Source organism: Coregonus clupeaformis, unplaced genomic scaffold (assembly GCF_020615455.1).
Source record: "Coregonus clupeaformis isolate EN_2021a unplaced genomic scaffold, ASM2061545v1 scaf0538, whole genome shotgun sequence".
In the NCBI taxonomy this organism is placed as follows: domain Eukaryota; kingdom Metazoa; phylum Chordata; class Actinopteri; order Salmoniformes; family Salmonidae; genus Coregonus; species Coregonus clupeaformis.
This window is the reverse complement of record NW_025533993.1, coordinates 148,183-176,099: the sequence shown is the minus strand read 5'-3', so window position 1 is coordinate 176,099 and position 27,917 is coordinate 148,183. Positions and strand designations below refer to the sequence as shown.

The 27,917-nt window shown below is 46.6% G+C and overlaps 1 protein-coding gene and 1 long non-coding RNA gene across 3 annotated transcripts in view; one reads left to right on the top strand and one right to left on the bottom strand.

Moving 5' to 3' along the window:
• Positions 1-26,991, top strand: part of elp4 (elongator acetyltransferase complex subunit 4) — an 88,156-nt gene extending 61,165 nt beyond the window's left edge. For both annotated transcript variants that reach the window (XM_041859616.2, XM_041859617.2), the window contains exon 10: positions 26,641-26,991. In XM_041859616.2, the coding sequence (XP_041715550.2) occupies positions 26,641-26,772 (132 nt within the window). In that variant the 3' untranslated portion in view covers positions 26,773-26,991. The remainder of the gene's footprint in view (positions 1-26,640) is intronic.
• Positions 5,862-6,816, bottom strand: LOC121548219. Its single transcript, XR_005996629.2, has 2 exons — positions 6,594-6,816; positions 5,862-6,185 (listed from the first exon to the last, which is right to left on the bottom strand). It is a non-coding gene; the product is annotated as an uncharacterized LOC121548219 (long non-coding RNA).
• Positions 26,992-27,917: the final 926 nt, after the last annotated feature.

Sequence of the window (27,917 nt, the reverse complement as noted above, 5' to 3'; positions counted from 1 at the left end):
GGAGAGGAGTGCTGCTGATATCACTGCTATTGGCATCAGAGAGGAGGGTGTGTCTAGCTGGTGCCAAAGGGGGCGTGTGCCTGACACTCTGCCCAAAACCCCTGCAGGGTATCCAGGGATCACCCTGCCCTGTCCTCTCCTGCCTTCCCCACCCCTCACATCACCCCATGAGGGGGGCGTGTTTGGGAAAAGGCCTCCGCCTCACTCGCCCTCCATCACCCCTCTCCTCTGTGTCCCCTCCTTCTCACTCCTCCCCCTTCCCTACTCACACACCCTCCACTGCAATAGCTTTTCCCCTAGCTTCTCTCTACAGTATTTGAACAGAAGTTTGAGTTGTGCATGTGTCCAAGGTTAGGTTTTAGTCCTGTAGATCTAGTACCTCTGGTACCTTCTCCTCTACTCTTCCCCTCAGTAGATACACCCTCTGGCATGTCTGCCTTTAATGTCAGATAACACATCTCAGAGAGGACTCATTATGATGTAATAATACGCTGCGTCTTAATCACCGGCAGTATAAACTGTATTATAAACTGGGTGGTTCAAGCCCTGAATGCTGATTGGCTGACAGTCATGGTATATCAGACCATATACCACGGGTATGACAAAACATTTATTTTTACTGCTCTAATTATGTTGGTAACCAGTTTATAATAGCAATAAGGCACCTCGGGGGGTTGTGGTATATGGCCAATATACCACACCCCCTCGTGCCTAATAGATTAATTATAATCTGGGTGGTTCAAGCCCTGAATGCTGATTGGCTGACAGCCGTGGTATATCAGACCTTATACCACGGGTATGACAAAACATTTATTTGTACTGTTCTAATTACGTTGATAACCAGTTTATAATACCAATAAGGCATCGCGTGGGTTTGTGGTATATGGCCAATATACCACGGCTAAGGGCTGTATCCAGGCACTCCGCGTTGCGTTGTGCGTAAGAACAGCCCTTAGCCGTGGTATATTGACCAAATACCACAAACCCCTGAGGTGCCTTATTGCTTAAATAATAGTCTGCTCCTATAGATAACATGTGAAGGTGTCCTCTCTGAAGGGGAAAGAGCTGATTGGCTATGAGGAAGGTGATGAAGAATCCATGCTTTATTCAGCCTCATTTCATAGTTCACACTGATCTGTGGAGGAGGAGCGGTAAAGGCAAGTGCGTAGATGGTGGGAGACTGTGAAAGTGATTAATGTAGACTCCTCTGTTGCGTCTAAGCATTAAAGAGTCGGTTTTCCCCCCGACTCTCTCATCAGCACTCAGATTGTTATCCCAGGAAGTTGACCTTAGGTGGGCCTTGACAAGGCATTATCAGGGGTATGGTGTGAGAGGAGGAGAGGAAGAGGAAGTTGGGGTAAGGAGGTGTGTTTTAGGACTGAGGAGAGTCTTCGCGAAGCAGTTAAAGCGTTTGAAAGAAAGTCTGAACTTCCTCTCGCTGTTTTTAAAGTCTATTCAAGGACACCATTGTGGTTTGTTATTTTAGCTGACATGGGCTGGTGGTTTGAGGTTTGGAACTCAACTCAGTCTGAAACCACAGAGGGAAGTAGAAGCCTTGGGCAGGTTCTCTCTGAACACTGGTTTATGGGGTCAGTGCACACAGCCTGCTTTTTATGAGGGATGCTTCTGGGTGGATTTGTCCATAATAATTTATCATCTATTACCTTTCATCAATTTACCATGTTAGACTTTTTAGGCTGAAGAGCTTTGGTAGGGAAAGATGGGTAAGCCTACAGTAGCCTATCTCCATCTATTTTACCTTCTTTCATTCCTCTGTTCAGACTACACATGGGAGTTGTTCTGATAACATCCACGAGACGCCAGTCAATGACATGCACCCTTTTAAGATGATACTCTCATGAGTCTGAATATGACAAATTAAGAGGCTTGCATTAGGGGAGGCTGGCATTTGATTGACAGCTGATAGACACTCCCGGTTCAAGTCACCGCATTTTAAATGTGTTTATAATTTTTCACCTTCCTATTTGGCACGTTATCCACGGGTGGCGGCTCACACCTTGTTAGTATTTAAGATAGAATTAACGGGATATTACCGGATCATGCCGGTGACTGGTTCCAGGGACATCTCGCAACTGGTACCGATGGCGGCAAGGAGTCGTCTGCCTCCGCATCAGCATCTGGATGAGGGAGCACAGCGGAGTCCCATCTCATTACCGTAGCAACGCCCTAACGTAGCGCCAAACACACGGCTCGCCGTGATTAAGATGCAAATCTCCCCTAATTGGTATGTAAATATATACGTTTATATGAAGACGTTTCTCAGACATAGCCATGCTACGTCCTCTCTGTTTACCTGTCCTCCCTTCTCTCATCTCCTTAACTCCTATAGGCCTAGTCCCCACCAGTAAAACTGTGGACTGTATCGTTCACTTGTAACCTTTTAAGGGGATTGGTTTGGTGGTCACCCCATGGTTTGCCAATGCTCTGCTACAGAGCTCTGCTACCAAGTGGACCTGGTTGGATGTTTTGATGTTGATGTTGGTGCTCTTGACTTGATAAACCCTTGAGTTTCCATGTTGGCTATTCCCACCACTCAGAGATGAGGCTAGGGCAGCCCACAGCAGAGCTCTATTTTCTGACTAACTCCAGAACGAGTTGAAGTGTGTCCTAGCCCTGGAGGGGCCTCCACATCATGGTCCATCAAACTCAGTGTGTGTGTGCATTAACACACAGTCACTTTACATTAACACACAGTCACTTTACATTAACACACAGTCACTTTACATTAACACACAGTCACTTTACATTAACACACAGTCACTTTACATTAACACACAGTCACTTTACATTAACACACAGTCACTTTACATTAACACACAGTCACTTTACATTAACACACAGTCACTTTACATTAACACACAGTCACTTTACATTAACACACAGTCACTTTACATTAACACACAGTCACTTTACATTAACACAGTCACCGTACATTAACACAGTCACCGTACATTAACACAGTCACCGTACATTAACACAGTCACCGTACATTAACACAGTCACCGTACATTAACACAGTCACTTTACATCAACACACAGTCACTTTACATCAACACACAGTCACTTTACATTAACACAGTCACTTTACATTAACACAGTCACCGTACTTTAGCACACAGTCACCGTACGTTAGCACACAGTCACTTTACATTAACACACAGTCGCCGTACATTAACACAGTCACCATACATTAACACACAGTCACTGTACATTAACACAGTCACCGTACATTAACACACAGTCACTGTACATTAACACACAGCCACCTTACCTTAACACACATACTTAGTTGCCCCTCTATGATCAAATGTATTTATAAAGCCATCAATCAAATGTATTTATAAAGCCCTTTTTACATCAGCAGATACAGAAACCCAGCCTAAAACCCCAAACAGCAAGCAATGCAGATGTAGAAGTACAGATATGTCTGCATCATACGGTCTGTTTAGTTCATTATTAAAGTCTGCTTTGTTAATTAACATTTATTAATCTTTACTTTCACTGCGTTAAAACAACCTACAGACCATTACAGCGTCCTTTTTTATGTACAGTACGTTGTGTGAAATATTTTTATATTTCTTTAGACATTGGTTCTCTGCATCTGTGTGGACTTGTAGGAGTGATACATGCTTAGACAACTGAACCAGAAATGATGCCGGTTCATCCGTGGGTGTGCTCAAACTTCGAGGATCTTACATATTCCCAGGACATTCCTTTAAGCCTTAAATGTCTTCTATGTAACCTTGCGGGTCACGCAAACCTTTCCACAGAGAAGGTTAACGTTGCCAGAGTGCATTGCTAGCATGTTTGGCTGCGTATCTTTCATTGTTCTGACACATTCTGCATAGCGGGAACTCCCTGATTAAATTGAAGTCACCTACGTGTTGTTTTGCTGTTGGTGTGACACTGTGTGCATACTGCCCCATAGCTCTACAAATGGAACGTGGAACTCTGTAGCAGGCTGAGCTGGCACTTCTCCCTCCTCCCTCTCTTTTCCCCTCTTGTCTTCTCCCTCCTCCCTCTCTTTTCCCCTCTTGTCTTCTCCCTCCTCCCTCTCTTTCCCCTCTTGTCTTCTCCCTCCTCCCTCTCTTTCCCCTCTTGTCTTCTCCCTCCTCCCTCTCTTTTCCCCTCTTGTCTTCTCAGGTGATGTAAGTTGAGCAGAGTCTGTCTGTGTCTGTCTGTTTGTCTGTCTGTCACTGTGTATGTCTGTCTCACTCTGTCTGTCTGTCTGTCTCTCTCTGTCTTTGTGTCTGTCTGTCTCTCTGTGTCTGTCTGTCTATGTATTACATGCATGCTGATGTTAGGATGAGCAAAGCACTGACTCCCAGGTGGCCTGATACCAACTCTAAACAGTACAGTAGACCGTAGCAGGAGTCCTGACTATGCTGACGTGGCATGTCTGTGCTATTCCACCCACCCTACCATGACATGGCATAACGGCCCTGCCCTCTTGTTCCCAATTACACCTCCATCAGAGAGGAATTCTGCCTAGCCTGTCCCACTCCATCTATCAACTCCCGTCTGCTACCTGGAACCGACGGGGCAGAAAAGACAAACGTTCCCAACCGCAGTTTCCGTTAAACTGGAATCTGCCCCTGGTTAGGCTCGGTGACTTTCTCAGGTGTTGTGGGTGTAACCAATGTTGGGATGAGCAGATAGGAGTAGATGTTTTCCCTACTTGCTGATGTAAGGTCCGTTTAGTGTTTTTCTCCCTAATGGTGAAGGTTAGGAATTAGGGGTGGTAAGCTGATCCTAGATCTATGCCGAAGGGCCAACTTCTACCCTGAGCGTGATGCATCCTGATGATTTGCAGGGAGCCTATCAGGAGTCATGGCCTGACACATCAGTGCTCTGCCCCGCCCCATCACCTGACTGGCCAGGTGTCAAACAAGAAATGGTTCATATGAGAGCAGATATTAACGCACACTCTCTCAAACATCTTTTTTAGGACACATTTTATGCTTCTGTATTCTGAGGTACTATCTGTGTGATAATTGACTGGATAGAGAAGATACAGGTGTAGAATCTTAATTTGAGCCAGTTTGCTACAGCAGGAAAATAATCCTGCAGCAACAGGAAATGTGATTATGTGGATTATAATTAATGGGCATTTTTGTAGGGGTTGATACATTTTATGTAAGGGAAAATCAAGTCTGACATTTCAGTGGATATTCTTCTTTTCTGTCTGTCTGTGCCCTTACAGACACACACACACACACACACACACACACACACACACACACCTTATTATTTTCAAAGTTTATTCACCCAAAACCTTGTTTGATTCAATTTGAGTTCCAAATCAACATTGGTGCTTAATATCAACCAAACATTCCAAACAAACATTCTGCTGAAGTTGCTATACATTTAATGGTGAAAGTGCATAAAAATGTCGGAATTCAGATATGTAATTGTTTTACCACTATTCACCCAGTTTTTCAACTACGGCGCGCAGCATGGTTCAACGAGCCAATAAATCAGCACAATATACTTTTGGGGTTTCTTAAATTGCCGGTGTCTTGGAGCTAGAATCAGGATCATGTGTACTGTGCTAATGACGACACACAAAAGAGTAACGGAGTGCGTTGTACAGTACGGCGAACTTAGCAAACGAGGCATTTGTGGTAAATACATGGGAGCCGCCATCTTTATGGACCTCCACTATTGTGATATCATCACATGCAAATGTAATGGTATTCTTTTGATTTAGAATCGCCATGGACATGAAATAGAATGGATTTAAACTGTTTCAAATCAACACTCTGATGTTGTAGTAGTCTATTACATGGAGGCTGTACTTGGCAGCTAAAAGCTGGATTGCAGTACACAACACATACAAGTAAACAAAACAACAACATCTTTAATTGCTTGAAAAGTAACAAACAAACAAGCTGGGTGGTAGTCGAGCTGGGTGGTAGTCGAGTTGGGACAGGGTTGGTGATGGTGGTGATGGAGTTGACTTGCTGGAGTTGTCCTCAGATGTTGTTCTCAGCCCTCTGTAGCCACTGAACGACTACTCCACTAGTGGCGTGTAGCACCAACTTTGGTGATGCTTTTTCTGCTGCCAATACGGGCGCTAAAAGCTCCCCACACATCATTCAGAGTACTAGTCTTCCTCACAGTGAGGGAGAGCTCTGCCATCTCAGCACTGCATTCCTTTCACGCTTTGGGTGGTGAAACAAGAAGCTGTCTCAACAATGCGTCTTTTGAATGCAAACAGTCAGCTGGCTAGCTAAGCAAACCAAACAAATTGAGCTGCCATCATTTCTGCAATTCCGATGCACAAGACAAGTAGATATATTGGATCAAAATTCTATTAGTTATCAAAAACAAAAAACACCTAAAATCAACTAATTATGTCGAATATTTACAGGAGCTCTCAGCCTATTCTGCCGTTACAGCATCATGAAACTTATCAACCAAACCTCCTGCATGTAAACATTCTACCACATTCCCTTTGTTTGATTGTTATCCTATCATGTTCAAATATATTTGATTTGATTCACAATTGCCATGACAAAGATAAGTGTATTTCACAAACAACACACACAAACACACATACACCATTTCACCTTGCTGCCCTCTGAAAAGGGTTTCTCCTGATCCATGTCGTCCTACACATGGAAATAGAATGAATAGAACAGCTTCCCCATTCAAGTCAACGATGGCATAATGGGTGGACTAGCGGCCATTGCGAGTGGACCCATAGGAGCAAAGCAGGATGTAAAAGCAGGGAGTGTACCCATCAATCTGTGCTGTGATTTGTTGTATCAACTTTACAACTGACATTACAAAAAATGCATTCTATTGCATGAGCCACATCAGTTAGCATCATTTGAATGAAGTTCTACATTACCATGGATATTATTGCATCACAATACCAGGCAACCATTGCGAGTGTATCCATGAGTTTACCAGTCAAATTGCCAGGGTTAGATGTTCCATGCCCCTTCTATTCATTCTATTTCTATGGTCCTACACACCCCTCCTTCATGTTTTGACACACTCTCTCCATCTTGTTAATGAGTACTGTTTAAGACCACTCTGTGGCCCAGGGACAAACGCTGTTCCTCTCGCCCCAAGCGGTCTGTCTTTCATGCTAATATATGTCAGGTCTGAAATTATCACCATTTCAGTGTGTGGCGGCCAGATATCATCATGGCTCTATGCGTAAAAACAATTACACCTCCTCAGCCCTCCTCGGCCCTCCTCCCAACACAACAATCACTCTAGGACGTGTGAGGTGAAATTGAGCAAGAAATAATCCTTTTCTGAATCACTTCTCTCCTCTCACACAACATTCATTTAATTATTTCTCCCTTTCCTCTTTTAGTTTAAAAAAAAGGTCCCAACCAAGCCCCTCTTCTCTTTTCCTCCGCCTTTTCTCTCTCTCTCTGTCGTCATTCTTCCAACAGGACTTCTCTGTGTTTAAATGCTCTCTGAACGGCATGCTTTCTTCCCTTTCAGGCTGGATGTCATTGTTGCTGCCCACTGTGGGCTGGCTGTATTTATTTAGGGGTAATTGGTGTGTGGATGAGTGGGGTAATGAGGTGCATCCACACTTGGCTGCTCCCCTCAGAGAGACAGGCTGGGGGACGGAGGAAGACTGCTACAGCCCTGTACCTCTCTCCTGTCTGTTCCTGTCCCAGACACCCAGGCTGGGCAGAATGGCTGTTTCATACCCAGGTGGACAAACCCAATCAGACGTGCCACCGTGGTTTTGGAGTGTATGTTGGGGGGTTTGGTGGAGGTTGTGTATACGTGTGCTTACTGTTGTGTGTGTGTGTGTGTGCTTACTTAATGTTGTCTATCCCCGGTGCCCCCTACCACCCCAGCTCTACCCCCGGTGCCCCCCCTACCACCCCAGCTCTACCCCCGGTGCCCCCCCTACCACCCCAGCTCTACCCCCGGTGCCCCCCCTACCACCCCAGCTCTACCCCCGGTGCCCCCCCTACCACCCCAGCTCTACCCACGGTGCCCCCCTCTACCCCCCCAGCTTTAGTCCCAGCTCTAGCCCTGGTAACCTTCAGAGTTACCTAATGATTTCACTTACTCCACCTTCCTTATCTGTCTGGGCCACGGAGCGCCTGCAGTCTGCTGTCTGCCTCCCATTTCTTACATGCCATTTGCTGCTTCATATCCTGTGAAATTCAATTGCACAGCTCACACTGAAGCCAGAGCAGGGGATTTCTCTCTCTCGCTCTCTCCCCTCCCTCCCCCTCTCTCTCTCTCTCTCTCTCCCTCCCCCCTCTCTCTCTCCCTACCCCCTCTCTCTCCCTACCCCCTCTCTCTCCCTCCCCCTTCTCTCCCTACCCCCTCTCTCTCTCCCTCCTCTCTTCTCTCTCTCTCTCTCTCTCCCTCCCCCTCTCTCTCTCCCTACCCTCTCTCTCTCCCTACCCCCTCTCTCTCTCCCTACCCCCTCTCTCTCTCCCTACCCCCTCTCTCTCTTACAGTTCTCGCTCTTAAAGTTTTCTCTCTCTCTCCCAACTTCCACACCTCTTGAAAATGAAACCGCTGAATGGTAGATCATTTAGTAGTACTGCAGTATGTATCGCTGACATTGTGAATGGAAATGGGGGAACTGTTCACAGGGGTTTGGGTGCTGGTATTATGCATGAGTCATTTAGTTCCATAATGAATGTGGAGCCGCCTCTTGAGACAATCCCTGTATGAGAGGAGTAGCACGACTCGTTTTAGGGACGGACTTTGAGTTGCTAATGGTGGCGTTATTCAGCTTTTTGGTTTGTCCCAGAAACCGCCTGGCTGCATCAAACGGGCCGCTGTTGGGTAATTGAGGCCCACTCCGCACCCCCTGTGGTGACCATGGCAGAACTGTAATCCCCCAACAACTCTGACTCAGTCCCAACCTGGCAACATGCCCATTTCTGAGCAAAACACTCCGACTCAGCATCGCAGTCAAGAGAATGAAGAGGAGGTATCTCAGATTTGGAGTACATCTCAATGTGCTACACAGGTTTATTCCACCTGTTCCAAGTGAATGTTTGGTTTGATAATTAGGACAGTAGAGAGTCGGTGCTGTTTTTGTAAACAGCACTCACACCAAACACATCAAAGGTAGACCTTGGCCTGCTTTAGGTTACAGGTGTGTTAATGTTGGTGCGTCATATGTTAGAATAGAATGGACTGCTCACCTGTACATCCAGTACAGGGTGATAAACCCTCTGTGACAGCACCTGCAGTACCACCCCCTCTGTCCTGCAGTACCACCCCCTCTGTCCTGCAGTACCACCCCCTCTGTCCTGCAGTACCACCCCCTCTGTCCTGCAGTACCACCCCCTCTGTCCTGCAGTACCACCCCCTCTGTCCTGCAGTACCACCCCCTCTGTCCTGCAGTACCACCCCCTCTGTCCTGCAGTACCACCCCCTCTGTCCTGCAGTACCACCCCCTCTGTCCGCAGTACCACCCCTCTGTCCTGCAGTACCACCCCTCTGTCCTGCAGTACCACCCCTTCTGTCCTGCAGTACCACCCCCTCTGTCCTGCAGTACCACCCCCTCTGTCCTGCAGTACCACCCCCTCTGTCCTGCAGTACCACCCCCTCTGTCCTGCAGTACCACCCCCTCTGTCTAAACTAACACCCCTCCAGCTCCTCCATGACTTACCCTGACCTCTGAGTCAGATGGGATCCCATACATGCTACTGTAAAAAAATAAAAAAATAAACACACATCTGTTTGAGACTGAGGTCATTCAAAGGGGATTACATGAACTTATAACCTCTGTATGAAGCCTCATAAGCATGTCATAACACATAAAATAAAGACCTGTTCAGTTATTTTTGTATTATTAATCCCAAAACAGCCACCTCATACAGCTACAGTAGGTGTAATGGCCAGAGAGGGTACCTCATACAGCTACAGTAGGTGTAATGGCCAGAGAGGGTACCTCATACAGCTACAGTAGGTGTCATGGCCAGAGAGGGTACCTCATACAGCTACAGTAGGTGTCATGGCCAGAGAGGGTACATCATACAGCTACAGTAGGTGTAATGGCCAGAGAGGGTACATCATACAGCTACAGTAGGTGTCATGGCCAGAGAGGGTACCTCATACAGCTACAGTAGGTGTCATGGCCAGAGAGGGTACCTCATACAGCTACAGTAGGTGTAATGGCCAGAGAGGGTACCTCATACAGCTACAGTAGGTGTCATGGCCAGAGAGGGTACATCATACAGCTACAGTAGGTGTCATGGCCAGAGAGGGTACCTCATACAGCTACAGTAGGTGTAATGGCCAGAGAGGGTACATCATACAGCTACAGTAGGTGTAATGGCCAGAGAGGGTACATCATACAGCTACAGTAGGTGTCATGGCCAGAGAGGGTACCTCATACAGCTACAGTAGGTGTCATGGCCAGAGAGGGTACATCATACAGCTACAGTAGGTGTCATGGCCAGAGAGGGTACATCATACAGCTACAGTAGGTGTCATGGCCAGAGAGGGTACCTCATACAGCTACAGTAGGTGTAATGGCCAGAGAGGGTACCTCATACAGCTACAGTAGGTGTCATGGCCAGAGAGGGTACCTCATACAGCTACAGTAGGTGTCATGGCCAGAGAGGGTACCTCATACAGCTACAGTAGGTGTAATGGCCAGAGAGGGTACATCATACAGCTACAGTAGGTGTCATGGCCAGAGAGGGTACCTCATACAGCTACAGTAGGTGTCATGGCCAGAGAGGGTACATCATACAGCTACAGTAGGTGTAATGGCCAGAGAGGGTACCTCATACAGCTACAGTAGGTGTAATGGCCAGAGAGGGTACCTCATACAGCTACAGTAGGTGTCATGGCCAGAGAGGGTACATCATACAGCTACAGTAGGTGTAATGGCCAGAGAGGGTACCTCATACAGCTACAGTAGGTGTCATGGCCAGAGAGGGTACCTCATACAGCTACAGTAGGTGTCATGGCCAGAGAGGGTACCTCATACAGCTACAGTAGGTGTCATGGCCAGAGAGGGTACCTCATACAGCTACAGTAGGTGTAATGGCCAGAGAGGGTACCTCGTACAGCTATAGTAGGTGTCATGGCCAGAGAGGGTACATCATACAGCTACAGTAGGTGTAATGGCCAGAGAGGGTACCTCATACAGCTACAGTAGGTGTCATGGCCAGAGAGGGTACCTCATACAGCTACAGTAGGTGTCATGGCCAGAGAGGGTACATCATACAGCTACAGTAGGTATAATGGCCAGAGAGGGTACCTCATACAGCTACAGTAGGTGTCATGGCCAGAGAGGGTACCTCATACAGCTACAGTAGGTGTCATGGCCAGAGAGGGTACCTCATACAGCTACAGTAGGTGTCATGGCCAGAGAGGGTACCTCATACAGCTACAGTAGGTGTAATGGCCAGAGAGGGTACCTCATACAGCTACAGTAGGTGTCATGGCCAGAGAGGGTACATCATACAGCTACAGTAGGTGTAATGGCCAGAGAGGGTACCTCATACAGCTACAGTAGGTGTCATGGCCAGAGAGGGTACCTCATACAGCTACAGTAGGTGTCATGGCCAGAGAGGGTACATCATACAGCTACAGTAGGTATAATGGCCAGAGAGGGTACCTCATACAGCTACAGTAGGTATAATGGCCAGAGAGGGTACATCATACAGCTACAGTAGGTGTAATGGCCAGAGAGGGTACCTCATACAGCTACAGTAGGTGTAATGGCCAGAGAGGGTACATCATACAGCTACAGTAGGTGTCATGGCCAGAGAGGGTACCTCATACAGCTACAGTAGGTGTCATTTCCAGAGAGGGTACCACATACATTTAACACTGTCTGTTTGATTTCAGCTTTAGTAAGTAGGTTACTCGCCTGTGGCTCCGTCTCAATGTTTTAATAACCATAATAATGCTTCAAAATTAACACCCAGCCAGTGCTGTGGGTCAGACGATAGCAGGTGTGTTACAGGCTAAATGTGGGAACAGAAAAACACACAACACCATGCATGGCGGATTCAGGAGCTTGGGGGTGTGGCGAGAATGGAAGGCAGTGAATTTTTTGACAAGGTGGCCGAGGTGATGCCTCATTCCCTCTGACATCGCTGTACACCCTAAAGGTGGCTGGCTGTGTCCACCATCTACCCAGGGTGCACTTCTCCTAGCTGTGGCTAAATTTACACAGCCCAGCCACCTGCCCATAGGGAGGGCGGTAGAGAGGATGGATGGAGGCTCAGGGGGAAGGGTAAAACAGGGTTATACTGTCTGGTTTTCAGACTCTGTTATTCTGCTTGTCTGAGAAGTGTTGTAGTTTACAGCAAGGTAAACCTCATCTAGCTGTTCCTATGTTTGGTGGAGGCTTGCCAACACTTTCATGACTTAAATCTGGAATTCAGTCATTCCATTTCCACACATTTATCATTGCACCTTTGGAACCATCTTCATCTCTCTTTCTGCATTACTTTCAACCCTGTAACACCATCCTGCATTAGTTTTAACCCTGTAACTCCATCCTGTGTTAGTTTCAACCCTGTAACTCCGTCATGCGTTAGTTTCAACCCTGTAACTCCGTCATGCGTTAGTTTCAACCCTGTAACTCCGTCCTGCGTTAGTTTCAACTCTGTAACTCCGTCCTGCGTTAGTTTCAACCCTGTAACTCCGTCATGCGTTAGTTTCAACCCTGTAACTCCGTCCTGCGTTAGTTTCAACCCTGTAACTCCGTCCTGCATTAGTTTCAACTCTGTAACTACGTCCTGCATTAGTTTCAACCCTGTAACTCAGTCCCATGTGGTAGTGTGTTGATATCACTGACAGTAGTGATGGTAAATGGACTGGATACCGTCTCCCTAGCTGAGTGTGATCAGGGTTCAGTGGGTTAGCAGAGCACAGCAAGTCCAGCTCCCAGTCATCCCAGTGGAACTCTACTGGGAGACTAAGATCTCTCTTCTCTCTTCTCATAGCTCTCTCTCCCACAGCTCTCTGTAACTGTTAAAGACATGACCTCCCTTTTCAGTGTCACTACCCAGAGGAGTGGGGTGGAGTCATACTCAAGGCACTCTGTGCTATGGAAGGTCCCACGTGTGATGTCTGTCTCTCTTTATGGTAAGAGGGTTTCCCCTATCAGCCATCGTGTGTAAAGTGTTTTGGCCATACATGGATTGACTGAGTAGTACTGTAGCAGTAGTACGTAGGCTGGATTGCTGTAATTAAATACACAGTAATGCAACATCCCATTATGGCCCAATACATCACTGGGGCCAAGCTTCCTGCCATTCAGGACCTATATACTAAGCGGTGTCAGAGGAAGGCCCAAAAAATTGTCAAAGACTCCAGTCACCCAAGTCATAGACTGTTCTCTCTGCTACCGCATGGCAAGCGGTACCGGAGCGCCAAGTCTAGGTCCAAAAGGCTCCTTAACAGCTTCTACCCCCAAGCCATAAGACTGCTGAACATTTAATCAAATGGCCACCCGTACTATTTACATTGACCCCCCCCTTTTGTTTTTACACTGCTCGCTGTTTATTATCTATGAATAGTCACTTTACCCCTACCTACATGTACAAATTACCTCGACTAACATGTACACCCGCACATTGTACCCTCTCTATATAGCCCCTATATATAGCCTCTATATAACCTGGTTATTGTTATGTAATTATTTTGTGTTACTTTTTTATTTTATTTATTTATTTATTTATTTAGTAAATATTTTCTTAACTCTATTTCTTAAACTGCATTGTTGGTTAAGGGCTTGTAAGTAAGCATTTCACGGTAAGGTTGTATTCGGCGCATGTGACAAATAAAATTTGATTTGTGTTGATTACATGTACAGTGGGGGGAAAAAAGTATTTAGTCAGCCACCAATTGTGCAAGTTCTCCCACTTAAAAAGATGAGAGAGGCCTGTAATTTTCATCATAGGTACACGTCAACTATGACAGACAAATTGAGAGAAAAAGAAATCCAGAAAATCACATTGTAGGATTTTTTATGAATTTATTTGCAAATTATGGTGGAAAATAAGTATTTGGTCACCTACAAACAAGCAAGATTTCTGGCTCTCACAGACCTGTAACTTCTTATTTAAGAGGCTCCTCTGTCCTCCACTCGTTACCTGTATTAATGGCACCTGTTTGAACTTGTTATCAGTATAAAAGACATCTGTCCACAACCTCAAACAGTCACACTCCAAACTCCACTATGGCCAAGACCAAAGAGCTGTCAAAGGACACCAGAAACAAAATTGTAGACCTGCACCAGGCTGGGAAGACTGAATCTGCAATAGGTAAGCAGCTTGGTTTGAAGAAATCAACTGTGAGAGCAATTATTAGGAAATGGAAGACATACAAGACCACTGATAATCTCCCTCGATCTGGGGCTCCACGCAAGATCTCACCCCGTGGGGTCAAAATTATCACAAGAACGGTGAGCAAAAATCCCAGAACCACAAGGGGGGACCTAGTGAATGACCTGCAGAGAGCTGGGACCAAAGTAACAAAGCCTACCATCAGTAACACACTACGCTGCCAGGGACTCAAATCCTGCAGTGCCAGACGTGTCCCTCTGCTTAAACCAGTACATGTCCAGGCCCGTCTGAAGTTTGCTAGAGTGCATTTGGATGATCCAGAAGAGGATTGGGAGAATGTCATGTGGTCAGATGAAACCAAAATAGAACTTTTTGGTAAAAACTCAACTCGTCGTGTTTGGAGGACAAAGAATGCTGAGTTGCATCCAAAGAACACCATACCTACTGTGAAGCATGGGGGTGGAAACATCATGCTTTGGGGTTGTTTTTCTGCAAAGGGACCAGGACGACTGATCCGTGTAAAGGAAAGAATGAATGGGGCCATGTATCGTGAGATTTTGAGTGAAAACCTCCTTCCATCAGCAAGGGCATTGAAGATTAAACGTGGCTGGGTCTTTCAGCATGATAATGATCCCAAACACACCACCCGGGCAACGAAGGAGTGGCTTCGTAAGAAGCATTTCAAGGTCCTGGAGTGGCCTAGCCAGTCTCCAGATCTCAACCCCATTGAAAATCTTTGGAGGGAGTTTTTCTAAACGTATGGGTGGTCCCAGGAATCGAACCCACTATCCTGGCATTGCAAGAGTCATGCTCTACCAGCTGAGTTACAGAGGACCATGTTCTACTAACTGAGTTACAGAGGACCATGTTCTACTAACTGAGATACAGAGGACCATGCTCTACTAACTGAGTTACAGAGGACCATGTTCTACTAACTGAGCTACAGAGGACCATGTTCTACTAACTGAGTTACAGAGGACCATGTTCTACTAACTGAGATACAGAGGACCGTGTTCTACTAACTGAGCTACAGAGGACCATGTTCTACTAACTGAGATACAGAGGACCTACAGCCAGATTGACGTGGATACAATACAGATGCTCTTCAGAGCCAGAGTTCACACTGTCAGCCTGTTAGCCTGAATGTCTTTCTTCATAGGCTCTAGGCTGGGACGTATTCATTAGTGCACACCGTAGCAAAACATTTTTCAACAGAAAACTGTCTGTGGGCCTACTGGTCAGAATACCACCCTGGTCCATGTGTCTCTGTGGGTCTACTGGTCAGAATACCACCCTGGTCCATGTGTCTCTGTGGGTCTACTGGTCAGAATACCACCCTGGTCCATGTGTCTCTGTGGGTCTACTGGTCAGAATACCACCCTGGTCCATGTGTCTCTGTGGGTCTACTGGTCTTTTTTTTATTTAATTTTTTTATTTCACCTTTATTTAACCAGGTAAGCCAGTTGAGAACAAGTTCTCATTTACAACTGCGACCTGGCCAAGATAAAGCAAAGCAGTGCGATAAAAACAACAACACAGAGTTACATCTGGGGTAAAACAAAACATAAAGTCAAAAATACAACAGAAAATATATAAACAGTGTGTGCAAATGTAGCAAGTTATGGAGGTAAGGCAATAAATAGGCTATAGTGCAAAATAATTACAATTAGTATTAACACTGGAATGATAAATGTGCAAGAGGTTATGTGCAAATAGAGATACTGGGGTGCAAATGAGCAAAATAAATAACAATATAGGGATGAGGTAGTTGGGTGGGCTAATTTCAGATGGGCTGTGTACAGGTGCAGTGATCGGTAAGGTGCTCTGACAACTGATGCTTAAAGTTAGTGAGGGAGATAAGAGTCTCCAGCTTCAGAGATTTTTGCAATTCGTTCCAGTCATTGGCAGCAGAGAACTGGAAATAATGGCGGCCAAAGGAGGTGTTGGCTTTGGGGATGACCAGTGAGATATACCTGCTGGAGCGCATACTACGGGTGGGTGTTGCTATGGTGACCAATGAGCTAAGATCTGGTCCATGATCCAGATCTGGTCTGAATACCACCCTGGTCCATGTGTCTCTGTGGGTCTACTGGTCTGAATACCACCCTGGTCAATGTGTCTCTGTGGGTCTACTGGTCTGAATACCACCCTGGTCAATGTGTCTCTGTGGGTCTACTGGTCTGAATACCACCCTGGTCAATGTGTCTGTGGGTCTACTGGTCTGAAAACCACCCTGGTCAATGTGTCTCTGTGGGTCTACTGGTCTGAAAACCACCCTGGTCAATGTGTCTCTGTGGGTCTACTGGTCTGAAAACCACCCTGGTCAATGTGTCTCTGTGGGCCGGCTGGTCTGAATACCACCCTGGTCCATGTGTCTCTGTGGGCCGGCAGGTCCAAGTCAGCACTAATGACTGGCTGTGGCCTGCATGACTGTTGCTGTGAATGGGGTTGCTCTGGGCAACACCTTTTCAGCCGGTCCTATGAAATCCCAGTATGGTGGTCTTTGTCCCCACAAGGGCTGTCATCTCAGCCAAAAGGGGCTCCTGTTTTTATGGGGACTATCAACTGGTGATGGATTACGCCCAGCCCTTTTTATTCACACAGCAGTCAATCACATAGACACACATACACACTGACCACACACACACTTGATCTTAGACACTCATCCCATAAACAGACACTCCAAGAGACGGTACCACACACACACACACACTGAAACCCTTTATATCCTGGTCTCCTGCCTCCTCCGCGTCTTCCACAGAAAGGAGCTGTCTACTGCTGTTCTCCTCTACGTCTGGTCCTCCAGACCAGAACCACACTCCTTCTGTTCCCTCATTCCTCTTAGAACAACCTCCCTCTCCCTCCTCTGCCATCCTCCCCCCTCTTGTCCATCACTTCCCCTCTTCCCCCTTCCACACTCATTCTCCTCAGCCTTCTACCCCGTCTCTTCCCCTTTACCTCCTCCGTTCCTCTCCTCCTCTGCTGTTGTCTAGACAGCTGAACTAGCTGCTGGTGATCACGCTGCTGAGCATGGATAAAGGAGAGGAGTGTGGACTGCTACTTACAGACACAGAGCACACACACACACACACAGAGCACTCACAACGCCTTGCAATGATCTCTGACTGCGGTTACCCTATGGATGAAATATCAGCTCTATGGATGCAAATTAATTTGGAGTCAATGAAGGAAGTGGGAGGGAACACACTTACTGTAGACAACTAGCCTCGCTTCAAACTCAACTTTCTTTATCTCTTTGGTCCCTTATCCTTTCCTTACCTCTCATCCTTTCCTGCTCTCTCCATTCATTCCCTCTCCTCTCCCCTTCTCTTCCCTCGTTCTCTCCCTCCCTCCTCTCCTCCTCTCCACAGTCCTTAGTCAGTGCCACATCAACAGACTGTTTTTCTGAGAGCCATCCACTCCACCTCTGAGGGTTCAACCTCTTACCCCATCTGACACAGTAAACTCACCACGACCTTTCGCTTGCCAAACGTCATTTCTGTTAACTGTTTGTGAACCCCCAGTCAGAGGAGAGAGAGATGGAGGGAGGAGAGAGAGATGGAGGGAGGAGAGAGAGATGGAGGGAGGGGAGCAAGATGGATGGAGGAGAGAGAGATGGAGGGAGGAGAGAGAGATGGAGGGAGGGGAGCAAGATGGATGGAGGAGAGAGAGATGGAGGGAGGAGAGAGAGAGAGATGGAGGGAGGTGAGCGAGATGGAGGGAGGAGAGAGAGATGGAGGGAGGAGAGAGAGAGAGATGGAGGGAGGAGAGAGAGATGGAGGGAGGGGAGAGAGATGGAGGGAGGGGAGAGAGAGATGGAGGGAGGGGAGAGAGATGGAGGGAGGGGAGCGAGAGATGGAGGGAGGGGAGAGAGATGGAGGGAGGGGAGCGAGAGATGGAGGGAGGGGAGAGAGATGGAGGGAGGGGAGCGAGATGGATGGAGGAGAGAGAGATGGAGGGAGGGATTATGTTTTTTAGGAAGGCCAAGTTGCACGAGTCAGCTCAGTGAATTCACATTGTAAATACCACTCTGTCACATCCGAGGTCAGTGTGTGTGTATGTGTGCACTGAAAAGCATGAATAAGCTATGATAAAACAGCCCTAGTAAATCTGCCCTGTATTTCATTCATGGTGACTGATGCCGTGAGAGAGAATCAGAGGGCAGAGGCATCCTGAACCCACAACCTGAGATGATGCATTGTGGGAGATTGAGTTCTATGGCATGTTAGCATGATCCATTGGCATCCATGTGAATTCACCTAGAGGGCCAAAAGGCTTTGAAACTGGTTACATTATTTATGGTCCAACAGTGGTGTTTGAGACTAAGATATCCACAGGCTTACTGACTGACCTGATGTGTGGGGTAGTAAGATGATGTCCAAGCTTTTACAGTCTTCGCTCTATCGTTTAATACAGAGACATTTTAAACCTTAGTACTGATTTCAGTGTCTGACATTCCTAGAATACAGAGGGATATATGTGCATACCAGATGTGTCTGTGTTACTCTTAATTTTTATACAGTACTATGGTATCAAAGTCATAGTTTGATGGTTAAAATGTGTATTTGGGGCTAGAGGTCTCCCAGATATGCTGTCATAACCTATGCGGCCATGTTCTCTTCTATGGGCCTATTGGAAGTGAAGGCAACACTTAAACGTGTTTGTACCCAGCGCCCTCTACCCCCTTCCACCCCGTCTTGCCCGTCCGTGGGCGCCATGTCACCCCAGGGTCCAACGTCTGCCTGGCCACCCGCTGACTATGCCCCAATCCATAACGCCAACGTCACCCCCTCCTCTTCCCCCACTGGGGTCAACATACTCTCACCCATTGCCCCCTAACACTATATTGCCCAAGGTCAAAGCTAGCACTGCCATCTAAAAAGAAATGAAACTAAACTGAAAGCAGCTAAAAATGGCCCGATGCTGCGCTCCCCCTTAAAGCTGCTGACAGAGCTATCTACCTCAAAGCTACTGATGGGGCTGGCCAGAGGAACCCAGAGGATAGTGTAGGACAGGGATGGTCAACGTTGATGAGGGTGGGGGCCACAAAAATTCTGAACTCATCATGAGGGGCCGCAGTTGCTCACGGGTCTGCTTACTCACATCCATAGAATTTCATGCAATTCTACTCATTTTGCCATAGGGTGGAGAAAAATGTTTGCAGTTTTTAAGATATCTGAGTGAGACTGACTAAGAAAATAAATGGGGGCCCACCGGCCGGTAATTCGAGTATGATAACAAGGTTAGATAGCTGGCCGCTAAACTAACTTAGCAATCTAAAAAATGTTACCTGACATGGGCTAACTGACTGACTTATCAGTCACTGGTATAACAAGATAAACTGCTGATGTATAACCACATTTCTAAATTGCACCTTGTGTATTCTACTATTGTAACTGGCAACAGTAAGTTGGGACCCCGACTGAGATTGATTCGAGGGCCTTCAAAAGGGGGGCCGCGGGCAGCCAGATGCCTGGTGTAGGGGGAGATGGTGGTGATGGTGGTGATGATGTAGTTATTGTCTTTTGTTGTGCTTTGTCTTCCCTCTTGCACTACTAGTTACATCTCTCATGCTGCCTCAGGCAGGTTTTTCACACAACTGTGATCGTTAAGGAATCTTATTTCAGGAACATGATCAACGTTTAGGACAAATGTGTCTGCATTTGCAACCGATGCAATTTTTTCGTCTTACATTTCCATTTCAGAGGCATGGAGCGTAAGTGAGGCCTACTCAAGAGAAAAATAAACATTCCATTTGAAATTAAAAACCCTCCAGAAATAATTGCATCTCATCAGTTTCCTGTTTTAACAAGTTGAATTCAATGGAATAGTTTGTTCAGAATAAGTCCCATCCCTTTACATTCGAATTTCGTGACTATAATTACCCCCAGAATATTCCCAGCTCATCCTTCTGCCTTGTCTGTCTGAAGCATTAGCCACTGAGCTGAAGAGGCATGGCTCCTGTGTCTCCGTCTGTGTCTCTGCCTGTTGCTGTGTCTCCGTCTGTGTCTCTGCCTGTTGCTGTGTCTCCGTCTGTGTCTCTGTCTGTTGGACCTGACCAAGACCCAGCTCAGATCCAAACCTTGTCTACTATTAAAGGTGCTACAAGTAACATTATGGACCTTTTTGGTTTCAGTTTCTCTGTGTAAGTATAATGTGATGCGTACAACAACATTGCTGTGTCCGTCTGTCTTTGCCTGTCTCCGATCTTATTTTGGGTCACTCAGACAGGCAGGTGACACAGAGAATAGATGACCTTCAGTCCAGTTAGAGAAAGGGTGTGGCGTCTTCTCATGACTGAAACATAAGATCCATCCTGAATTGCCCCCTCTTTCTCCGTTTCTCTGTCTCCCCCACCTGCTTCAATATGCCAATAGCTCATAGTTAGCTAGTCACTGTCATGTCCACCTCCGTTGCTGAACGTAACATTTTACAACAGAAATAAAACAACAAAGGTTTTGTATTTACACATATTATATACATGATAGAATTCTCAGAAGAAGGTGGTTTCTGAGCCAAACCACAGTGAGGTAAAAGGTCCCCAGTCGTAGGGTTGTTGTGAGGCCACGACCGGCCGGAGATCATGTTGCACTCTCTCTCCCAGCACAAAAGAAGAGGAAGGCAGAGCTTCTCGTCAGCTTTTGTTATATCCAAGGTGGGCTAGAATTACCAACGTAATGGGATTTTTTTTCAGAGCTGCTTCTACATTTTCTGACTGGCCAGCGGAAGTATTCTCTGAAATTGCCGTTGCAAATGTGACGATAGTTTGTCCCTCAAATAGAAAAGAACGTCACCTGATTATGTGGGGTTTGAGTTAGTCGGAGTTAGTACTGCTTCCTCTAACTTTGACAAATGCTTTCCCACACAATGTAGTGGAACTCTATAGCAGTGAGGGATTAAGGTTTTGGGAGGTGATTTGGTGTTGGAGGCTGAATGAACAAGTCTGGTGACTGACTGACTGGGACATTTCTACACGTTTTCAGCTGGCAGACTTTCTCTTACGGTTTTGACCCTTGACCTAAAGGACAGATTGGGTTGTGGAATGGGAGGGATATTGGACTGGTGTCATGGACAGCCAATATTTTACACCTGCTGCACTGCAGCCCAATGTTGAAAAGGAGAAGGGAATTGGTTTTGGATATATGATATGACCAGTGTGGTTTTTCATGAATACTGAACAAAGCTACTCCTACTGTAGAATTATGTCCACCACATCCGTCTTGAATGTGGAATTACCCCTACGAAGACAACAAATATTCTTCAGTTGTTGGAATGCCTTTCTGTTTTGTTTCTGTTATTAGGAATAATATTGTGTGTTTACTGTTTAATCTTAATTCCCAACTCCAATTTTCCTAACTCCAATTGATGAAATGGTTTAGTGTTAAGACTGCTAAGATTGCATTTTCACATTAGTAATAGTTTCAATGGCTGATTTAGTATCAGGATCATCCATGTTTCTTAATGCTTGTTGCAATTTGCAAGTGACACGAAACATTGCTAATATGTTCTTGGAAGTACAAACCAAACGTTCTAAGTCCCTTAAGTAGGTGTTTACGGTAAATAACGTGTCGTTTCCCTGGGCGCGTTCCTACATCTGCTAATATGATTGGAGCACCCTGACCGATCGACCAATCGTCATGTTCCAACTAGGTCTTGGGTTTCCCAGAGTTGTAAGCAGTACAGTGACACACACACCGGGCCCTTTTCAAAGTGTGGCTAAAATTCATGTGGATGGAATTACTCGTTAAATTAGCACCTAGTACCGCAGTCTTAGCAGCGCGTTACCGCCCGCGGAATGTCTTTGATGGAGGGCTGCTTTGTGAGAGCGGGTTGGTTCCCTCTAAGCTCTGTTTGGGGTAAATCAGATATATTTGGATCATGGAAATTATGTGCTTCCATAAAGTGATATAAACACACTTAGACCCCAAACAAGTCCTTAAGTTGGATAACTTTTCTGCCCCCTGCTTTCAATGCTAGCCCAGCTCCTTTTCACACGCAATCCCTGGGCCCATATTCATAAAGCTTCTCAGAGTAGGAGTGCTGATCTAGGATCCCCCCCCATGTCCATATAGTCTCATTCATTATAATCTAAAGGAAGCTAAACTGATCCTAGATCAGCACTCCTACTCTCAAATGCTTTGTTATGAGATTGTCTTCTACCCGCTGTTTGTTCTCCAAAGTGACCAGCTATGCCCACTGTCGAACGCCATCTCCCATAAGTAGCTGAGGCTTGGGGTGTTGGTAGGGTGTAAGGAGGGGTGTAATAAGCTGTGGGGTTTTGTCCATTGTGGGGTGATATTAGTAACCCTCTTAGGCAAAGCCAGTCTCTGGGCCTGCCCCCGAGGGCTCATTTTGAAGTGCTTAGTGCTCGTTTGGGGCTTTGTCACCCCCTCGCCCCATTGGCAGTGTCGCCCCTGTGGCTGTGGAGCAGCGCCGAGCCAGGGACCTTTACCCTGCGTGCCACGGGGGAGTGGACACCCACGTCACACACACACAAACAGACACTATACACACATACTCTAGCTGACACACACTCGCATGCATACACCAGCTAGCACACATACACACATTCTCTACACACACACACACACTTCCCCCGTCCCCATCCCAGGCATTGGTCTTATTTCCCTCCGTCCGTCCACTCCCACTCCCACCCCCATCCTCCTCTTCCCTTCTCTTTCTCCGCCCCCCTGAGGGTTGCCAGGCAACAGGGAATGACTTCACACACAACCTCACACACCCCATGCCTGGGAGGGCTTTCTGGATGTCCTTGTTTTCATCATGGTGTGTGGTGGTCATAAACGGGCTTAGAGAGAGCCTTCCTGTCTGTCTGTCTGTCTGTCTCTGTCTGTCTGTCTGTCTGTCTGTCTGTCTCTGTGTGACACTCTCTCATCCACTGACCAATACTCTGTTAATATCACCACATAGACTTCTCTTAATGGGAAGTTATATCACAGCTGTGAGTTATATGTAACAATGTGTGAAACTACACTGCAATTACACTATCAATCTATATTAATACTGTAGGTACCACATACCAATAGGTTCCAGCAGTGTCTTTGTAACTGCCATGTGAATGCATGGATTTAGGGTCACTTCAACTTTCGATCAAGGAAGATTTGTCACCTCTCTGATAGTCTGAGATGTCTTCTCAGACCTGCTGTCACTGAGGCCCCAGGGAGGGCTGTTAGCACGCTCTCCCTCTTTCTCTTTTCGCCATCGATTGCTCTGGTCTGCCCCTGAACTCAAAGGTTAGGGGAGCTGAGCAGCTCTTCTGGATTGGTTTGACCTTCCGCTTCGCACATGCTCAGTGAGGGTCTGCTAGCCCTGAACCCAAACACGCACACATAGTACACACCTACACACACACAACAGGCAGGTATCTAGGTCCGTAGGTGTCTGACAGCCAGACAACGGTGTGATGTGTTTTCTGTCCTCACCCACTGAGGAATGATGTATATGTCATTGATTTTCTCTCTACCCAGGTTCCGCTGCTGGGCACTTAGCAGGGCTGAGTCCTGGCCTAATCAATGCATTGTTTTTCTTTTTCAATCACACTCCACTGAGCTGGAGACACGAAAGGTCACGCAGGCAAGGTTTTGGCAGGGGTGGTGGAGGCATATGGAGGCCCTGTAGCATGATGTGGATGTGTGTTGTAGGACTGAAAAGAAAAGACACAACGTATCACTGATGTTTTGACAACCTGTTATCTATCAGGATTGTGCTTTGATGCTTAGTCAAATCCAGATAGCTTAATCTAGTCAGTATCGAATGACCTTAATCCTGCTAAATTGACACCATGGATTATGACCTTCACACATTTCTGGAGGCACTACCAGTAGACATCATCTGTCCTTACCCTCCCTCACCTTAGGTTAAGCATGGCCTTAACAACATCCTCTCTAGACTTGAGCATCTCCAGATTAACCTCTAGCTCCTCATCTATAGTCTCCAGGCTTAACATGGTGTACCTTTATGGTCTACAGATAACGCTGCTCCTCATCTATAGTCTCCAGGCTCAACCAGGCTTTACCTGCCCATAGATAACCTCTAGCTCCTCATCTATAGTCTCCAGGCTCAACCAGGCTTTACCTGCCCATAGATAACCTCTAGCTCCTCATCTATAGTCTCCAGGCTCAACCAGGCTTTACCTGCCCATAGATAACCTCTAGCTCCTCATCTATAGTCTCCAGGCTTAGTATGGTGTACCTTTATGGTCTGACAGGGGAGACGTGTTCACCAGACAGGAGGGGTTCAGTTGTCCAGGTGACAGACTGACTCCTGACCTAGGAGCTACAACACAGGGGAGACGTGTTCACCAGACAGGAGGGTTCAGTTGTCCAGGTGACAGACTGACTCCTGACCTAGGAGCTACAACACAGGGGAGACGTGTTCACCAGACAGGAGGGGTTCAGTTGTCCAGGTGACAGACTGACTCCTGACCTAGGAGCTGCTGGAGGGGGAGGGGCTTGAGAATCCCATTAAATCCAACTTTATTCAAAAGTGCATTTGGGAGATCTCAATACCTTCATAATAGATATGTAGAAAGGAAACAAAACATTTCAGTACAAACTTTGTTGCATGCAACAGCAATGGTACACGCTTGTTAGAAGTTACTTTAAAATAAGCCATATCAGATAAAACTATAAACCCTAAATATAGAACCACTGATAATTAGCCATGCTGTAGCCAAGTGGAATGTCCACCCCCAGGGGCGTTGTGGAGTGGGAAGTCATCTCCTTGTGTAGTGATGCTGTTAACCCCTGCACCCAAACACCTCGTCATTAGAGGACAGATGAGTATCTCTGGGAGGACAGAGGCTCTCCTTAAGCTGCGTGGCTGGAGGGGGTGAGTGTCGGGCAGGCACAGGGGGTTAAGAGAGCTGGGTGGAGGTATGGACCACTGGGTTTCGGATGTCTAGTAGATTCCCCCTGAGGTAAATTATAGGGGTTTAGGTTCTATTGGGGAGAGCGCCCCACTACCATCCCACACATTTCCCCACCATACAGTACACACACTCATTTCCCCAGTACACATAAACTCTGATAACACACACACACAATCTCTCTTCATTTAGAGAGATCATCACTTACTGCCCAGAGATACTCAGAAGCAGCCCCAGTCCGTACACACTCCACCCCACATACACACACTTCATACCAAAACACACACACTGGGCAGACTCATCACCTCCTCTTCACATTGTTCCTGAAGTGCCATTGACGGCCACTCTTCTGACCCTCCGAGAGGACCAGGGCAGCCCCTCTTAGCCTGTTGAGTTGTTAGCGTTGAGGCTTTACGTCAGTAGGCCTCATTTAGCCTAGTGTCTTTGTGTTGTTCTGTTGGCACGGGGCCGCTCCACAGATTAGCCCTGCTGGGGAAGAAGTTACTCTTGCTGCTAAAGGGCTTGATTCTAATGACTCCGGTATTAGCCCTAGTCAAGTGTGTTACAGACACACACACATGTTTACCCCAGATGTAACTCTGTGTTGTTGTTGTTTTTATCGCACTGCTTTGCTTTATCTTGGCCAGGTCGCAGTTGTAAATGAGAACTTGTTCTCAACTGGCTTACCTGGTTAAATAAAGGTGAAATAAAAAAAATATATTAAAAAAACACTAACACACACACACACACTCCACACAAATTCATAAACTCATACAATCCCACACATACACATTACTCTATACATACTTTAACAAAGCACACACACACACCGTGTCCCCTCTGAGCTGTCACAGAGCTAAATCTCTCTGAGGTATTTAGCGACACGCTAGCAGGTTTCCTCCACCCCGGCCATGCTGAGCAGAGGGGAATACTGAAGCAGCTAATACCATTTACACCAGGGTTCTCCAACCTTGTTCCTGGAGAGCTACCCTCCTGTAGGTTTTCTCTCCAACCCCAGTTGTAACTAACCTGATTCAACTTATCAACCAGCTAATTATTAGAATCAGGTGTGCTAGATTAGGTTTGGAGTAAAAACCTACAGGACGGTAGCTCTCCAGGAACAGGGTTGGAGAGCCCTGATTTACACCCAACATGGGCTCTCTGTGACCACAACATCACTGGAGTGGAAAGTGCCACCGTCTATGTTGATGTGTTTCCGTCAACAAATGAAATAATGTCTCTCTCCCCCTCTCTTTTACCCTCTCCATCTCCCCTCCCTCTCTTTTACCCTCTCCATCTCCCCTCCCTCTCTTTTACCCTCTCCATCTCCCCTCTCTATCTCCCCCCTCTCTTGCCCTCTCTCTCTCTCTCTCGCTCTCTCTCTCTCTCTCTCCCTCTCTCTCTCTCTGTCTCGCTCTCTCTCTCTCCCTCTCTCCCTCTCTCTGTCGCTCCTCTCTCTGTGTACAGAGACTACATCTGCCTCCAGACCTGTCAGAGACAGTGAGTCGTGTGAGCCGGGGAGAGCTGACAGGGACAGCCATGGTGGGCTCCTCAGGCTGTGGCTCCGGCACCGCTGGCAACAAACACCTGGACTTCTAGAACCCCACTCACCATCATCGCCGAAGGCAACCAACACCTGGACCTGTGGAACCGCTGGGACGCCTTTGCCATGGCAACCCGTTACCCATGTTTACTCTGCAGACTGTTACACCACTGTCACATTGTCAACCATTTCCCTGCCAACCGTTTTCCTTCACCAACTGTCCAAGTGGCCTAGCATATGTTTTTTGAGAAGTTGAATAAATGTGTGCAAATCCATATCTCAATGTTTCATAGCCTATTTTCGTAGCCTATTGGGAACTTTGGAAGTGGGGGGGACACAGTATACTTTAAAATGACTACAACCAAATCGAAACTGTGTAGAAATTATAATGGACCTACATTCATACAGACACTTGACTGTGTCCAGCTGGCTAATAATCACCTAAATGAAAGCTAGACAGTCGGGCAGGATGGATAGAGGACCATTTTTCTTGCCAATTTTGACGGTGAGGAAATATAACCCATTTTCAGTGCGGCCCTCTGGACCTTGTGGAAGACCAAATACGGAATATAAGGTGATATGAAATATTAGTTGATATGAAATATATGGGGTTGTGAAATACAAGGTGATGTGAAATACAAGGTGTTGTGAAATATAAAGTGTTGTGAAATATAAGGTGATCTAAATTGCCTGGAAATCTAAGTTATTATGAAATCTAAGGTGATGTATAATCTAATATCTCCTATCTGGGTAGAGTTCGGATGCACACATACAGGCTTGTGTTGTTGTCCATTTCAGGTCGTCCAACCTCTCTCATTGTTCACACAGTATCTTTCTCAAACAGGTGAAATTGTGTTTCATGCATCACCGGTACCCCTCCTTGGATCCCCCCCTCCTCCTCCTCCCTGTCATCTTACTGGTCGAGACAGCCCTTGGATCCTCCTCCTTCTCCTCCTCCCTGTCATCTTACTGGTCGAAACAGCTTTTCTTTTCTCTTTCTCACTTCAGTGTGTTCAACATGTCAACATGGTGTGACCCAGAATCTGGACAATACCTCCTCATCCATCCTCTAGTCTACTATAACAAGTGTTGTTGACACTGTCCCTCTTCTGTTCCTTCTCTGTTGATACCTTTGCAGGGTAACTTTGGAGGCTCATAGGGGGTTAAATGATATGGGGCTGCTGGATATACCGGAGGCTCA